The sequence below is a fragment of the Colletes latitarsis genome, chromosome 1, assembly GCF_051014445.1.
Source record: "Colletes latitarsis isolate SP2378_abdomen chromosome 1, iyColLati1, whole genome shotgun sequence".
NCBI lineage: Eukaryota > Metazoa > Arthropoda > Insecta > Hymenoptera > Colletidae > Colletes > Colletes latitarsis.
In genome coordinates, this window is record NC_135134.1 from 47,305,124 (window position 1) to 47,323,135 (window position 18,012).

Here is an 18,012-nt window from a genome sequence, read left to right on the forward strand (position 1 = left end):
TCACTTTCGACCTCAAACCCTCAGGCCCTCTGGTGCTAAAACGCCCAAGTTTGTCGTGAAATAGTTCGTATCAACAACGCTAGATGGATTTCTCGACAAGCTTGGGCGTTTTAGCACCAGAGGGCTTGAGGTCGGTAAATAAGCGCCATCTATTGTTGAAGATAACGAACTATTCCACGACAAACTTGGGCGTTTTAGCACCAGAGGGTTTGAGGTCGAAAAATAAGCGCCATCTATCGTTGAAAATAACGAACTATTCCATGAGAAACTTGAGCGGCTCTCTCGACTCCCACGAGGCGGTTCGAAATTACTTCAGGTAGCTTCGGAGAATCGAGAAAGAAAGCATGTATCAGTTTGCCTTTGTCGACTTTCTGAAACTCTACGAGCTCACGTACGCGTGATCTGGTATGTGTGAATAATGCACCCGATGCTCAATCTGGCAACTCTGGATTGGGCCACGAAAGTCCATAAGGTGTAAGCACAGTCGAGGTATACGAGTAGACCTTTCACCACAGACTTCGAAATTTCATATTTATTTGCTTGTCCCACTATTTAAAATTACATTTTTATGGGGCTCTAGATCCCCATTACCATTTTCGTGTCACTCGCAACATTACCAACAGATTCAGAAATGAATTTCAATCCCTTCCATAGTCAACTCACATGTATTTACGCAACACTACAGCTGTTTGCCTACAATACTAATTCAGTGAATAGTTTCTCAACCGACCGTCATTCATGAGAAGAGGACGTTAAAATCACCACCGAATTTTCAGGTCGGTATGGCAGTCAGATTGGGCCACGAAAGTCCATAAGGTGAAAGGTCTACTCGTATACCTCGTCTGTGGTGTAAGGTCTACTCTTATACCTCCTCTGTGATCGTATCCTATGATCGAACGTAAACTGCTGGCCGTTACTGTGCTCGCGTAAATCTATAAATAGACGTGTACCCGTTTGCGAGAATGCAGCGGTCGTAGCCGGCTTCTGTCCGATGTATCCGCCGAGGCTGTCTGCACCCGCGGACGCGGGAAAATTTGAACGTTCGAACGAGCGCGCGCGACGGGACGCGGAATAGAAAAAGAAAAATAATATTATCGCAGATACCGCGAAACAACGGGACGGATAGTGTTCCCATTGCCAGTATGGTGTTTACCGTGAAGTGTCGGTTACGTGGTCGACAGGAAACAGGAACGGAATTCTTTCGAGCCGAGAATAGCATAAGGGAGGTGGAGATCGCGTTTCGTCGGTAGTCAGTACGGTGACGAGCAATCGACCAGCGAAGAGCCGGGTTAAAATCGGGACGACGGCCAACAAGGCGACAATCAATTATAGAATTGGATTGGATCGAGGAGTTCGAGGAGGCCCGCGACGCCGGTTTCGTTTTATTTTAGCTTAGCTTTCGAAGGCATCCGGTTGTGCATTCTCATCGCGGATCATCGCTACGACTACAGTGAGTGCTGTCCTCCTTTTAACACCGATTGGTTATTTCCCTCGCCCGATGGTTGTTATTAAATAAACGTTGTTCGTCGGTGGGTAGCGAACGCGTCGCGACGTCCACGTAACGCGCGTCGGATTCATTTAATATCGCCCCGTGGCGCCGAACGATACAGGGTGAAGTAAGTACCTAATTTAATATTTCAATACGGGCGTTGATTCGCTACGTTTCGCGGGACGGATTCGCTTTCTTACTTTTCTCGTACGTTCACCGATGAAAATAATGTCGAATCGGTGCTATCGGTATCGAAGGGCGAAGTATCGTTTTCTATCAAACTGTTTTAATTGTGATATCCGATCGATGGTCGTACGAAAGCGTCGATATTATAGTCGCGTTATTCGTTAGCTAATCGTACCGATACTCTTATATTTGCATTCACGTGAAAGATATCAGACTTGCACGCAGTAGGTGAATTGTGGCATCAGTTGTTTTTCATTATACAGAGTGTATAATGAACTAGAGGCCGGAATAAGACGAAAATCAAGAATAACAATCCGTTGATCGAGGCTTCGTTAAGAAGTTATTAACGTTTAAAGTTCCGCCCATACTGAATTTTTTTCTCGAAAATGCGCAGGATTTCGGGGGTACGTCTATTCACCAAAAACGATCGTAATCGACCCCTCCAACTAAAAATAATTTTTTTAGAACGATTTGAAATTTTTCAATTTTGTCGAAAAATTTATCCACTCAATGAATTTTTTTCTCGAAAGTGGGTAGGATTTTGAGAATATGTGTATTCGCCAAAAATGATCGTAATTGACCCCTGCAACCAGAAATAATTTTTTCAGAACGATTTGAAATTCTTTTTTTTCAGAGTAACCAGACAGTTATGGTCAGACATTATATTTTCAGTAATGAATTTTTTTCTTGAAAGTGAGCAGGATTTCGGGGGTATGTCTATTCACCAGAAATGATCGTAATTGACCCCCGCAACTAAAAATAATTTTTTCAGAATGATTTGAAACTTTTTAACTTCTTAACGAAGTCAAGTCTAGAATCTCACATTAAAATTTTTCCCAGGGATGGCCGAACACCCTGTATAAGATCGATATTACGTGTGTTTGTTTAAAAATTTTTACGATTTCTTCCATTAATCGCTAGAATATGCATCGTATCGGTTGGCAGTAGAAATGTTGCGATCATAATCAGACTAGGCCAGCGCGTCTGTGCATGTCTTCCCCTGCACGTAATAGAAACGGATTTTTGATGGGGAGACGTCTTTTGTTTTTAATCGTAAAACAAGAATCGAACGTGTAAGATGTCCTGTGGTAATATAAAAACGAATCCTTAGAGGAGGACCTTAGTATTTAAAATATAATTGTTTGAAATTGTAAACATTTGTTTTTCATGTAACTGTTCACTAGCCTGAAGAACTACTATATGGGTCATGCTCGATCACTCATTAGAATATCTTTAGAACAATGTTATTAGTTCACTTTTAGCTGACACTTTTTCATCAACATTTATTTCATAATTAATAAAAACAGAAGCAAACCGATGTTTTTAAAAAAAGTGTCAATAATCAAGAGTTGTAAAACTGAAGGTAAAAATGACAATGCGTGGAATGATCTTTGTAGCAGTTTTTTTTGTAAGGCCAATAGATATCTTCTAATACTCTGGTAAACTGTCCTTTCGTATGTTAAAATAATAAAAACATAGTAAAAATCACATTGTTACAAGGAAAGTAAGATTCGATCATATTTTGAATACCGAATGCAAAAACATATGCGTCGATCTATTTTTTTTTATGCAAATTCATCGTGCGAAAGCTTGTCAAAATCCGTGGGTAGTCAGCTGAGTTTTCCCTTTGTTCGCCAACTTTTAAATAGTCTCCGACTGTTTATAATTCATTCTAACTTCTCCCTAAAATATTTGTTATAAACGGTGCACCCATTTTTAATAAAAAAGAAAAGAAAAAATGGAAATATCGTATAATGTCATTTTAATGGAACCAGCTTTGAACGTGAAAATAAAACTGAACACGAAACAGTCTAAATGCCAATTGTCTCCGTATTTTTCGACGAGTCAGTAACAAAAGGGGGATTTAAAGAATATTTTTTTTACAAAGCTCAAGTCCGCATCGGAGGTTAACTGATTTCACGGGTTCGCCAGGTTTGAGGACGAGGACCGACTGATAAAAGGGGAGAGAATCACCAGGTCGTCATCATGGAGGCGATTAAGAAGAAAATTGCGGCGCTGAAGATGGAGATGGACGCCGCGAACGAGAAGGTGGAGGCGAACGAGACCAAGGCGAGATCGGAAGACTTTCGCGCGGACAAGCTGTTCGACGAGGTGAGGGATCTGCAAAAGAAACTGGCCCAACTCGAGCGGGACTACGAGGTCGCCAAGGCCAATCTGGAGCACTCTACCGCCGATTTAGAGCAGTGCGAGAAGTCTTGGTCCAGAGTGCGTAAAGACTCCTTAAACTATTAATTTCGAACGTCTTAGAGAACGTTGCTATCGATGAATTCTCGTCGACAGGCGGAGCAGGATCGGACCACGTTGACGAAGAGAGTCCAAGAGATCGAAGCGTCGCTCACGAAGAAGGAGGAGCTGCGTCTTTCCGCTCAGCTGAAGCTTGGACGCGCGTCAGAACTCGCCGATGATGCCCGGAGGTGGCGATAAAATTTCTTTTTCTTACTCCTTCGCGTTTAGAAATATCAATCAGTTACCAGATGTACTGTAGAGAGACACGAGTATAATTGAGAAAGAAAACGAAGAGCATTACCTATAGAAACTACTTTATTTTCTGATATTTTTATATAGTAACTGTTGTTTTTGTTCGTAGAATGTGCAAAGTGCTGGAAGACAGAAGTCGGCTCGACGAGGAACGCACGGAGAAGCTGATGCAAGAGCTGAAGGACGCCAGACTGATCGCCGAGGACGCCGACGCAAAGTCCGACGAGATATCGAAGAAACTGCAGTTCGTTGAAGAAGAATTGGAGGGGGCGGAGGAACGAGTGAAAACCAGCGAGGCGTTTGTATAATTTCGTTACACTGATCTTTCCATCAGCGTCGAGCAACGCTTTGCTTATGCTAGCGAACGTGTCCACAGGAAAATCATAGAACGAGAGGACGAGCTGTTCATCGTGCAGAATATCGTCAAGTCCTTAGAAGTATCCGAGGAGAAGGTAATCGCGTATTAGTATCAAGTAAAAAAATCTCCGCCATTACTCGAACTCGTAAGATAGAAGAGTTTTGGTTAATTTTTACCGATATCTCGATCAATATCGATTCTATCGAAAATTTTTATAGGGAATAAAAGTTTCCAATTGCGATCTTCAACGATAGTTGTCGTATACATTTTTGCTGCGAGAGTTATAATAAGCGAGATATCGTGCATTTTGTGGTAGACGTTGTTCAAAATTTTTCCATTCCGTAACGAATAGATAGGACTGTATTTTATTCGCGGAGAAGATTAACGTTTAATTAGCGATCTCCGGTGTAGGCTAACCAACGAGTAGAGGACTTCAAGGTGCAACTGAAGGAGCTGAAGAAGAAGTTGAAGGAGGCCGAGAAGCGCGCCATTCTCGCCGAAAGGACGGTGAAGAAGTTGTTGAAGGAAGTGGACAATAAGGAAGGCGAGTACGAACGTTAAATGAGATTTGATTGGTAATTTGTCGGATGCGCCGTGAACGGTTGTTCTGTTACAGACGAGCTTCGAGAAGAAAAGGAGAAGTACAAGGCGGTCTGCGACGACATGGACGCCACGTTCGCGGAAATGACCGGATACTAAAGTCACGGACACGGACGGAGTTTCTTTTATTTTGTTATTATGTGCTTTCTTCGCTTGTTCGCTACATTTAACACGGACGCCATACTTCAGACTTTCAGCCATCTGCATTCAGCCAACGCCGATTTTATTCGTTACAGCGTATCGTGACACGTCTCGAGGTGCTTCGTGAATAACTTGCTACGCGACTATCGCGACTAACCGGCGAACAAACGATGTATATTGCTAGTTTGTTAACAAAAAAGAAAAACAAAAATATCGCTTTGCCAAACCGCTTTGCTTCGCATAACATCCTAGACAAGGCTTCGGGATCGGCGTTAACCGGCCGGAGTGGCTTCCGGAGCGACAGCCTTTCTTGTTTTCGTTAGAATTTACGATAGATCACCTATTTTTCTTTCAGAGGTTCCGAAGAGGAGTTCGCGAAACATGAAACCAAGCACGATACTGCGCCCCCTTTTTATCGTTGTATATCAAATCTGAATTTTCAATAAATTGGTATTTAAAAAAGAAAGAAAAAAAATAGAAACATGCATGCGCGTCGTTTTTCACTTCTTCGATCTCCCTGCTATATTCGATCGAGGAATATTCAGTTTATTCTGAGTTTCGCGGGAACTCGATGTCTCTTCGACGATCGAAATAAAAACGAGCGATCCGTAAATTATTTTTTGTTACGAACGATATTAGTTTTAAATTTAGGTTATTTCCTCCCGCATATATTATTTATTGTAACCGTGTGCAATTTTGTTTTCCCGTTTTATAAACTTTTAGCGCGTACAGTACCGTCGTTTCTAGCGAGATATTTCGCCATTTAACGCGGTTGCGATGGAATAAATGTTCGTTAAAAATGTTTCTAACAGCGCCGCTACGAAATTTGCGTGCCCGTTTACGAACGATCGGGAGAATATAAACGTCCGTAGAAGTCGAAGAATTCGTCTGCGTCTAACTAAAGAAACAGACTGTTTGTTTCTTTTGCATTTCTTCGAGTCTATAAAGCATTGTCCTCGCCGGTCACGGAGTGCAGTAACCCGCGAGCACTTTGGGAGACCGGTAGGACTCGAATCATCGGAAATTTGATTTTTCGAACGCCGGTACGTAAAATCCATAGTTAATTCTCACGTCTCGTACAAGTGTCGAAGTGCCTTAATATTCGATAATACATTAAAAAGTGCATATCACTGAAGCGTAGCAACGAGGCGACTACGAAATTGAAACGAGAAAACAAATTCGATCCGTGGGTTCTCTAAACAATATTCGTTGCATATTTTTTTATTATAATCAAATAACCCTATACAGAGGGTGCTCATTTAATCTTGCACGTCTCAATATCTTCGTCATTTTCTACGAAAAGAACGTCTCAAATTTGATTCGAAAAACATTATGATTCACGTTTTTTTTCCCCCCCTCATCAATGTCATTTTGTTTGCTAATATGTATTGTTTTATAATGCAACGACCATACTAAGGACCTCGAGAAAGAAATCTGTAGTTTGAAGACGATCGAAAAATTCTACTTGTTACGCGAGTAACGAATATTATTTATTTTAGACGTTTTGGAAGTAACGAGGGATTAGTAATTTCGGTTGATACGATTGCAGTTTCCTTTGTCTCGATTTAGGTTCGCGTCGAGACTCGATTGACGCAGTCATGAACGCGATCAAGAAACGCCTGCAGACACTGAAGATCGAGAAAGACCTGGCGATGGACAGGGCCGACATGTGCGATCAGCAGGCGAAAGAGGCGAATCGGCGCGAGGAGAAGCTTAGGGACGAGGTCCGTGAATTGGCGAAGAAGCTGTCGCAGATGGAGCGCGACTTGCAGCTGAGCAAGGCCCAGTTGGAGAAGTCGAACAGGGACCTCGAGCAAAAAGAGAGGGTCTACATAGTGGTCGGTAATTCGTAACGATCACGCAGACGCGAATCATTGTTTGTAACGGGTGTTCCGTGTGCTCATGGGATATTGTTTCTGATTTGGACGCGGACAGACTCAGTCGGAGCTGGCGGTTTTGAACAGAAAGATGCAACAGTGCTTGCAGAATTTAGAAAAGTCCGAGGAACGTCGTTTGATCGCCCAGGCGAAGCTGGCCCAGGCTATGGAAACTGCGGAGGACGCGAAACGGTTTGTATACACAATACCAGGAAATTGATGGACACCAACGGTTTATTCTACGCATTAAGTGTAGGAGAAAAGTCTTATGGAACGTGGGTATTCGCGTATAACGCTGATCTACTAGTAGATTCTCGTTTTTTGCAAGTATCGAAACGCGTGCAACTATCGGGGTAATCGACACAATACGAATATATCTCTGTTACTTGTTGTTATCGGATGTATTTTCTGCTTTTAATATTATTTGGTATTAAGTGACTATTCATTTGTCAGGTAAGAGTGCATTCATTGAAGTGTGCCATTGCAGTATACAGGGTGTTCGGCCAATCAAGAATACTAATTTTTTCGTTAAGAAGTTATTAACGTTTAAAGTACCGCTCGTACGGAATTTTTTTCTCGAAAATGCGCAAGATTTCGAGGGTATGTGTAATGACCAAAAATGATTGTAATTAACCCTTCTAGCTAGAAATAATTTTTTTAGAACGATTTGAAATATTTCTTTTTCGCCGAAATATTTGGGCACCTACTCGAATTTTTTTCTTGAAAGTGCGTAGGATTTCGGGGGTATGTCTATCCACCAAAAATGATTGTAATTGATCCCCGCAACCGAAAATAATTTTTCCAGAACGATTTGAAATTTTTGAATTTAATTGTTAATAACTTTTTAACGAAGCCTCCATCAACAAATTGGAATTCTTGATTTTCGTCTTATTTTGGCCTCTAGAATCCTCTATTAAAATTTTTCCCAGTTATGTAATACGAGTTTCATCTTCAGATAACTATATTTAATTGCAGTACAACTGTACCATCTCGATTTTAATTATCCTTTGTAAGATGATAGAATACGTATCAGAAATATAGTGACGCCATTTTGGTATTTGAGTTCGAAGCTCTTGGATCGAGTATCGAAATGTGTTTCATTAAGAAAGTAAATCGTGAAGAAAATGGTATTAAGAAACTCGTGGTACGGTAGAAGGAAGTAATAGAAACTAGTGGAAGTTATGCCATTGATAAATAAATCCATTTTTGTAAAAACAGTACGGTCGAATTTAGTTAAAATAAGAACGAAAATTTCAAGTTAAAATTTTAAAATAGCGTTGCAGGACATGCTCGTTAGGACATTTCTGTTGTTTCAGGAATTCTCGATTCCTTTTAGAATAGAAACGGTTCGTTTCAGGATTTGCAAAGTATTGGAGAACAGGAGCAAGCAGGACGAGGAGAGGATGGACCAACTGATGGCGCAGTTGAAGGAGGCGAGACTCATCGCCGAGGACGCTGACACAAAATCGGACGAGATCTCTCGAAAATTGGCGTTCGTCGAGGACGAATTGGAAGCTGCCGAAGAAAGAGTGAAATCGAGCGAGGCGTAAGTCTGATAAACTATCAAAGAATTCTAACTTGTAAAATAAAACATTTTACGATCGTATTACGTCCGTCGTGATTTTCTGTTCTCGTAAGCTAAGCTTCTTCTCTTGGACACTTTCTCTCGTTTCTGTCTCTTCTAACTATAAAATGTTTTCTTTTATTTAAGCAACTTTTCTCGAGTCTTACGTTACATGTACATACATTTTTCATTATTATCATTAAGTGTCTGCCTTAGCAATGAATCCTGCTTACGAAAACAATAAATATTAGTCAAGTAATGTAATTATTTTTATGTTATTCCATTGACAACTGTGAACAAGAAGTAAAAAGAAGAATATAATAAAATTTTAAGAAAGCTCCTTTGCCAATTGCATCAGACTTTCGTACGAAACATAATGATTGATTTATACGTTCTCAAACTATTTTTTAACCACCGTACAATTTCAGAAAAATTATGGAACGAGAGGACGAGTTGTTCATCGTTGGCAACATATTAAAGTCGCTAGAAGTATCCGAAGAAAAGGTAATCACTGCCTCTTAAATATGTTATTGGTCAGTGCTTCGCAATATCTTGGGACTTTCGTAGGCCAATCAAAGGGTGGAAGAATTCAAATTGCAGTTAAAGGAATTGAAAGCGAAACTGAAAACCGCCGAGAAGAGGGCGATCATCGCGGAAAAGATGGTAAAAGTATTCTCGAAAGAGCTGGACGCAAGAGAAGGTACGCTTCAAGAATATTTTTTTTCCTATCTTTATACCCAACGATCGTATTTACTCTTCGTACGAATCTTGTTCTCGCTTTTCAGACTTTCTCTTCAGAGAAAAAGAGAAGTACAAGTACATCTGTGACGACATGGACTCCACATTCGCGGAACTCACCGGATACTAGTCGAATTTTTGTAATACTCGAATCTGCTGTTTCCCCACACCAGTGTGTCCATTAATTTTTTTTTTATTAAATGTTATATTTAAACTACCCGTCCTTGTATCTTTGCCAATTCGATCTTCGTTAATTGGCTAGTACACGCTAGTCAAATTAAGTGCAATTTTTATACGCGAAATATCCTTCATATTCTCTTGTATTACTCTTTTGTATATATACAGTTTATATATATTATTATTTGCATAAAAGGTGGATCAAACCCGCAAATAGGATGTATTGTTATTATTACGTTAGAACGATCGTTTAGAATTCGATATAGTAGCCTCGAAAATCTTATTCGATGTTAAAAATCGGGAGGAGGTGTTCGAAATGAAGAGTCGTCGTGTCCCGACTTGTTTTGTAGTACTTTACAGGATATCAATTTATTTTTATCGATTCTACGATCGACGCAATGCTTCGAAACGCCACACCACCGACCTAATACAGTTTTCAGTCGTGGCGCGTTGGCCGCGTCGCCATCATTGCGTTAACATCGCTCGAAACACGGAGGAAAATCGCGATTTATATACGGCTCGATCGCGGCCGCGGCCGCGCCACAGTGTAGAATCTCGATACCCAGGCATACTCACACATTCGCGCCATGATTTCTCTTCTTTTTTTTTACAACGATGCTAATAGCAGTTACAATAATTGTTCGTTTGATTTGCTCACTCCCCACGCCTTCGTCACTTCGCAAACGCGAACAAACCGGTAACGTAACTTCGAACCGCGATCGGGCGTGGATCGATCGAACGGAGGAAGGATCCAGACGACAAGGTCGACGTACAGACTTTTGATCCAAGCTTCCCGAGGTATCTTTCCCCTACAAATCTGGACTTCGTGGACGCAAAATGTACGATTTGTCGGTTTACCTTCGCTGAAACGCGTCGTCCGGCTTCTCGGTTCCTTCTGTCGTGCGCGATCGTTGTTGTACGAACCGTCAAGTGTATTTCGGGGTGTTCCAAGTTACGTCACCGCTTTAATTAAAACGTACTGCCGTTCGTGGCATCGCGTGGCTCGATTGTTTGACCCAACGATTAACGCAGAGAAAATGATTGGCAGTAGGGTCGCGTGTGTCCGTTGAATTCCTGGCTCCTGATCGATATCGAGCAACGTCGATGATCTAATCGTAAAAGAAAGTGAACGACGAAGTCGACGAACGCTCGAGTTGCTCGAAATGTTACGTTGAATCAGTATTTTTCAGAAATCTGACTCTCTCTACGAAATTCGGACACGATAACAACATTTATATACGACCTTCGACATTTGTTCACGAAATTCGGAAGCGTATTCTGCACCTCGAGTCTAAGAAACAAGTATAAACTACTCGTTCCAAAGATATTATCGATTTTTGCTTTAGTATGCATAGACGTTGGCATAGGAAAATATTTGTTTAGAATATACTGTCTCCAAATTAACGCTTTTGCAGATCAAATTCACCATTCATTCGTAATTCACTCAAAAGACAATGAAGCTTATCTTAATCTCACGTCGTATATTATTTTCCGTTCCATACACGCGATAAGATGCTATTTTTATTGCAACATTTTAAAGAAACAAATTTGTCGGACAACTTGATTCTCAAAAAGGCGAATACGATTTGTAAAAGGTTTAACTCGAAGAGCAAAAGTCTGTATCAATAGTCTAGATTTTTGTTTCGAAGTCAGTTGAAATCCACAGTGTATTCTAAGTATTCAATCCGCGTGCAACGCAATTAGAAATACATCGAGTATTTTCAAACGTACATATAAGACTGATGCGAGGTACGAACGTCCGCTTAGCAACAGCGGCCATTATGAACACGTTTAATGATTAATCATTAAGCTATGCCGCAACTTAAATCGACTATATCTTAGAAACAGTAAGCTATATCTTAGATTCGAAACGCATAACGCGTCTGTAAACTTTATGATAGTATTTTAGAAACACTTAGACGCGTACAGAGCGATTCTTACGACGCGACTACTACGATTATGTTCAACATTGAATACACACGAAGAAAATTGTTCTCGATGTTATTTGGAATCTGGATGCTGTTGTTTATACAGGGAATGTTATGAAAACGAATGTATTCGTAGGTGAACGCGTTAGAAAGAATTTAAGAACAAGCTTCGTTAGTTTTAAATAAAATGTTGCACGAATAAATGCGGTTCTCTACGGATAGAGTGCGTTTACCTAGATTCGGGGACTCTATTCGTAGACGACTGCGTCTACTCGATAAGTAAAGTCCATATTTTCAACATTTTACCCCCAGTATTTCGAAAACTAATCGTTTCTGGACTTCTGAAACCAGATGGAGGGAGGATCGGTTGGCAGTGACCGTCGTTGCTCTCGACGAAGAAGTTGGTCACCTTTGAACCGCGTCAAGGTAAAACTCGAACCAATTCGACCGGGACCCACTTCTAAAAGCTGCGACAAGCATCGTCTAGTAATCGTCAAAAGGTATTTTTAACGCGAGTTGTCACACCGATCGAACAAAATCGAAACACAACGATCGACGAAGGCGTTAAGCTACATCGAACAATCAGCTGACTTATCGCGTAGTTTCCACATTTGTTCGAAGGGGTTAAAACGTTCAAATCTATGATACTAGCGTAATATCGATAACATTCAAAAGTTACGTATTCGAATCGTTAACAGAGTATCCCCGCGAATTACGAAAAACGGAATCGACGCGAGCGTTCGTCGCCTCGAATCGTACAACATCGACGTCCATGTTGATTTCTCGATACGGGGAGCCAGGTATTCCCCGTGATCGGAAAACAATCGGACATCGAAAGAACCCGGTTAAATGTACGCAGTCCTTGTTCAGCGGACGTCAGTCGGCCGGTGACATAAGAAAAAATGTACAAAAATGTCGTCCGATAAACGATACCCGCTTCCCGCACAGGATCTAACGAATTAATCGAACTCTACGAGTTTGATTGACGTGCTTCTCTTATATACACTCGTGTATGTATCGTATGTATGCGCTTTAAGTACATATATATATATCTATGTATATATATATATATATTTATATAAATTTATATATACGTATACTCATGCAATCGTCTTCGCAGTGTCGCGCACACTTCCGGAACTTAGCCACTAAAAACAACGCGAAAGAAAGGTCGCCGATACAGTTCTCGAATTTTGATTCGTCGGATCTGCGTAAAATACATCGAAAAAACGTTTGGTTTACTTTTCGTCTCCCTATTTCGTTTTAACCCTAAGATCGATAAAAATCGCGTGAAAATTATCGTTACCCGGAAATAGGAAGTTCGGCCGTGGATTTGGCACTTTCGAGTAGTCTGCTGATATGGCAGTGACGTGGAAGTACAGGGAACACTTCGTTAGGGGAACACGATACGCAGAGATGTTCGCTTAGAGGCTAAACATCGTTTATTTTTACTTTCATGTCAGTCTGAGGGAACGTTCGGATTCGTTGCGGGTCGCGCCGATTGTTCGTCTCGTTCCTTTCGATTTTTCAGCCCGACGCGATCGATGGTGCTTTCGCGAGACGGAGATCGATTCGAAAGTGTATAGAAAAAGCAGAACAGAATTTAAACAGTTTCTCGAGACCAGCTTGCTTTGGGATTATAAAATCTTAGTCTTTTGTCTCTGGTCGTCGATTTTTTTTCTTTACTATCGAGGGTACATCGATTTCCTATTTCTCTTTTGTCGTAAGACTATGTTATTTATTTTCAGGTCTGATGCATCTTTACTATCTCGATTAATTATAATTTTTAGGAATTCATGTAAAGGAAGACCTTGATTCCGATTTATTCTCTAATTTAATTTTACGAATGATAACAAATTCAACAGTATATTTCTCAACGTCATCCGCCACAAAACAAATTATTAAACTTGTATAATTTTGTAGTAAGTTTGGAGCCATTTAAATTCTGTTCCAACCCGTTTGCGTATAATTTTGAAGACAGGCGAAACGGTCTGTTTTTGGCGATTCATTTCAACGACTGCAGCCTTAATTTGCTAAATACGGGTTCGACGATTCGATCAGAAACAATTACGGAACGTTGATCGACGCGCGCCGCGGGAAAGCGTTTTGATACGATCGCTCTGAGCGCGGCGGGCAGCGTCGAGGTCGAAGATGCGAGCGATTGGATTTAGAAATAGTTCGCGAGCCTTAAGTTAAAAGTGCGCGACATTCGAAGAGGGATGCCCGGTTTAAACGGTAAAACCCGGCGTCGAAAGAGACGCCTTCGACGTTAGACTAGCGTTTCGTCGGCACGGAAGAAATGTACAGAGCGGGAGAAGGAGCGCGCGACGGCCGATTGTTTATCGCGCTGCTCCGCGCGGAAATAATTTCTCGCGACGGAAGGACACCTCCGATTTCAATCCACTTCTACACAATGGTGAATCACGTGTCCCTGTCGCATTCTGTAAAATATAAGGCGTGACGATTCGATAATTTTCGAGATATAAGAAATTAAAGCACCACCTGTGCCTTTAAAATGGTTAGAGATAGAATAAAAATCTCACAGGGCAAAATTAAACGTCATCAATTGAGACTAGTTAACGATCAATAACTCACGAACGTCGAATATAATAAAATGAAGTACCAATATCTGTTACTGATTGTACAAATACTTCAAATGTAACTGGTGGGTGTTGTCCTATTCATGGAATGATATTAAAAAAGAATTTATAATTTATGAACGAGAAGCATACAGGATGTTCGGCCACCCTTGGGAAAAATTTTAATGGGAGATTCTAGAGGCCAAAATAAGACGACAATCAAGAATATCAAATATTGGTATTCGTAATATATAAAAGTTCCTAATTTGTAGGTTTGTATGTTTACAAAATACATAGTTCATTCTCTAATGTCTCACTCGAATTTCTTACGTCTCCAAATTTATCGAGTCGTTGCACCGAATATTTTACGCGTAATGACAGAGGTCTTGTTCTATCATTCTGTAAAACGAAACGAAAATCGAGGAGGGTCCTTCTCTCGCCGGAGACGTCTTAGGATTAATAACGGACTTAAAGTAATCAACGGTGTTAGACGTACATATAAACTTTACAATGCAACAGAGCTCAACCCTCGCGACGATCGTCGCGTACCCGATAATCGTGTTTTAATATTCCACGAATACCCTAAATAGCTGTGTATATGGCCAACTTGGCTCACGGTCTCGTACTCTCATCCCGATTCTAATACCACCCACGTACTGGACACAGGCGAGCACGGTTTTCCGCGCGGCAAAACGACGCCGTGCGGTTCGATTGGCGAAATTATTTACCATGAAGACGTAATCAAACGGAGAGTAAGAAAATCAGTCTTTGAGAGTCGAAAGGACGGCTCTTATTTTCCCTGCGAGCGTCGAACGAGTTTATAATAAACTATCGGTGCCTCGGTTTCACCCATCAAGTTCCAGAGACCATATGGAAAATCATTTTTTATCGTTATTGAAATTCGTGAGAACATCGTGTGATTTTTTAGGCGTGCAGTCGAGACTCGAATGAAGCTGTATTATAATTTTTTGGACAATTCATATAACATACTGTGCACGAAAAGTAATATTATATTTAGCGATTCTAGTCTGGAATGTACTTTAATTTTGTACTAAAAAAAAAGTTTGTTGAACCGAACAACGTTCTTATTTGTTTTATTACACTGTATGTCGTACGAGTGTCTCGATACCAACCAGATATATAATTTTTAAACATTGGATTTGAGAAAATAATGTTAAGTTGAAGTTTAGTTTATTGCATTTCAAGAGAAAGTAAAAATACTCGAGTATCTATTCGATCCATGTTAGCTTAGAAGTCGAAGATTCAAACAATAAAGCATTGTCGACTCTTGCAAAATAGAACGTTGCTCAAGAGCGGTCGCCTTGACGTTACGTCGCGTCGCTGACGCGGAGAACGCTGTTGCAAAAAATAACGACTTGTCTAGAATCGATGAACGAATTGTGTAGGCCAGCGAGACTGAAATAAATTTGCCAGTCTGTATCTAGCAGGGTTAAGTTGCAATTAGTTACGCAATGATACATTTCTCCGACCGAGTTCCATTGTTTCGTCTGCGATCGATGCTCGAAGTACTTTGATTCGTCAACGAACAAAGACTGCATTCGTTGCAACGAAAAAACAATTAAGAGACTGAAGTTTATACAGGGTGTCGGCCACCCCTGGGAAAAATTTTAATGGAAGATTCTACAGGCCAAAATAAATCAATTTCTTGACTGAGGCTTCGTCAAGAAGATATTAAAAAATTAAGTTAAAAAATTTCAAATCATTCTAAAAAAATTATCATTGGTTACCGAGATCAATTACAATCATTTTTGGTGAATACACATACCCCCGAAATCCTACTCACTTTCAAGAAAAAAATTCATTACTGAAAATATAATGTCTGACCATACCATTGATATGTTTCCCTGAAATTTCGTACGTGTAACTTTAATAACTTTTTAACGAAGCCTCCATCAACAAATTGGTATTCTTGATTTTCGTCTTATTTTGGCCTCTAGAATCTTCCATTAAAATTATTCCCAGAGGTGGCCGAACACTCTGTATAATACTGAGACGATAATCCGATTTAATTAGTTAGTCAAGATCATCGTGGCGCTTTTTATTTTTGTCCCCCCGCTACCATCACAGTTTCACTCGTTAATCGTAAATAAAATGCACGAAATAAAAACGAATTAACATTGCAAAGCGAGGCAAATTGTGAAATAAAGCTAACGCTTATTTGTTCGTTACGTTACAATGGTGATTTATGAATCGTATCGAGTTGCGAATGTAACTCGGTGATTTATGAATTTCGGCGACGCTCGCGGGAAATTTGTAACGTCCGTTTCAGTTGGAACGCGACAGCCCCGTGAAACCAGCCACGGCGTCGATTCTCCGCGATTCCTTGGTGCTCGTAGGACCTTCCCCGTGCTCTGTTCGTACGATTTTAAGTCTTTGGTCTCGAATGGGTCGCCCGCCGGCAAACGAGTCGCAGCGGTCTGAGCAAATTGTCGTTTGGCACGCACTCCTACACGCGATCAAACTCATTCAACCTCGGACCATTCACTCGGTCATGTCCACGCACGCATGGATGTAATATCTCGTTGCGTCGCGGATAAAGAGGAGAAAGTCTGTACAGATCGGAGAAAGAAGGATCGGCTCTCGATCGCTGATCAGCCATCGTGACTAACGATCAGTTCAGTGTATCAGATCCAGTAGACTAAATCGTTACTTCGCTATAAGATCCACGACTGAACAAACATTCCTCGACACTGTCAATGTTCGACTCAACGCATTGAAAAAAATTAATTCCGAAATTAGACGTTAAAGATACTAAATTTACATATGACTCTTGAATTCTAACGGGACTGGAAAACACAAGTTCCGCGACAAATCGTGGGTATACCGAATGTAGTATAGTATATAAATAGTTTCTGGCAGTGAACGCGCCAAAGGAATCGTACAGTCTTGAACTCTCTCCTCGTTATACGCGAACGATTCGCCTGCCGATTTCCAGCAACGAATCTAATTTTAATTTTCACCTATAATCGACAGAGAGAAACTGGGAAAACGGACGCGCGTCCCGTTCTTTCCTTCTTCGTTATTAACTCTTTTCTTTTCTTTTTTTGCTTGTTTTCTTTTTTAACCTAACCGCGTCGAAATTTTCGACGAGACACCAGACAGAAGGATTTATTTACCTAAGTGTTTTGGACCATGGGGGGGGGGCGGGAACGAGGGAGGGGAGAGATTGGCCCGTCGTGGACACGCGCGTGGAGTGTAGGTGGCGCACAGAGGGGGGGAGAGGGGGGTGGTGAAAGGTGGAATTAAACGGCGATAGAGTAGTCGGAGGAAGGATTATTTTGGGTGCTCGGCCTTGACCACAGGGAGCTCCTCAGGCCGAGTTTCAGCTTCTTCAAGGAGTCGATGTCGCACTCGGCTTCGCTGAGCTCCGGTCGATCGGCGCGTTCGCCGTTCCCCGCCACGACGTTCCCCTGATTGCCACCGATGAACGTGGTCTCCGCAACCGATATCGGCGGTAACAGTGTGCGTAGCGAGCTTCTGCTGGGAACGTGCCATCTTGCGTGACGGCCAAAAGAAAATAAACTTTACTATGCCAAAGTACCACCCACGCTTACGAACAGAACGCTAGACGTTCACTGGTTACTTTCTACATCGAACGATTTCGTTTCTTAATCTTTCAGTGGACTCTCAATCTCAACTGAATTATATTACTTAATGTTGATTTTGGTAAGTGGAAATCAACGTTCCTTTAAAGCATTTAAAAAATAATTAACTAATGGAGGATTCGATAAATTTTCAAATAACGTTGACATATATTATACAATATTAAAGGGTAAATCGACTCGAATAGGAAAACCCTGCTAAAATAAAAATAAAATTCAATTTTCGCCCACTGTGTGGTGCATCGAGATTTCG

General features: G+C 41.1%; 3 protein-coding genes across 17 annotated transcripts in view; 2 read left to right on the top strand and 1 right to left on the bottom strand.

The window, feature by feature from the left end:
- Window positions 1-1,205: 1,205 nt before the first annotated feature.
- Window positions 1,206-6,108, top strand: LOC143340631 (tropomyosin). Of its 3 annotated transcripts, XM_076762823.1 has the most exons (8): window positions 1,206-1,450; window positions 1,538-1,616; window positions 3,608-3,901; window positions 3,977-4,110; window positions 4,284-4,472; window positions 4,551-4,626; window positions 4,944-5,080; window positions 5,149-6,107. In XM_076762823.1, exons 3-8 carry the CDS (start codon window positions 3,662-3,664, stop codon window positions 5,300-5,302), a joined length of 930 nt encoding a protein of 309 aa, XP_076618938.1. In that variant the 5' UTR covers window positions 1,206-1,450; window positions 1,538-1,616; window positions 3,608-3,661; the 3' UTR covers window positions 5,303-6,107. The 3 variants fall into 3 exon arrangements, with proteins under 3 accessions (XP_076618938.1, XP_076618947.1, XP_076618929.1); XM_076762832.1 differs by lacking the exon at window positions 1,538-1,616 and having other exon boundaries at window positions 4,944-5,076; window positions 5,149-6,108; XM_076762814.1 differs by lacking the exon at window positions 1,538-1,616 and having other exon boundaries at window positions 1,207-1,450; window positions 5,149-6,106.
- A 99-nt stretch (window positions 6,109-6,207) lies between these two features.
- On the top strand, window positions 6,208-9,582 carry LOC143340644 (tropomyosin). The gene is made up of 6 exons (XM_076762846.1): window positions 6,208-7,111; window positions 7,209-7,342; window positions 8,508-8,696; window positions 9,143-9,218; window positions 9,282-9,414; window positions 9,500-9,582. Exons 1-6 carry the CDS (start codon window positions 6,872-6,874, stop codon window positions 9,580-9,582), a joined length of 855 nt encoding a protein of 284 aa, XP_076618961.1. The 5' UTR covers window positions 6,208-6,871.
- A 389-nt stretch (window positions 9,583-9,971) lies between these two features.
- Dscam2 (Down syndrome cell adhesion molecule 2) overlaps window positions 9,972-18,012 on the bottom strand; it is a 161,839-nt gene continuing 153,798 nt past the window's right edge. For all 13 annotated transcript variants that reach the window (XM_076762253.1, XM_076762244.1, XM_076762217.1 and 10 more), the window contains exon 30: window positions 9,972-17,652. In XM_076762253.1, the coding sequence (XP_076618368.1) occupies window positions 17,400-17,652 (253 nt within the window). In that variant the 3' untranslated portion in view covers window positions 9,972-17,399. The remainder of the gene's footprint in view (window positions 17,653-18,012) is intronic.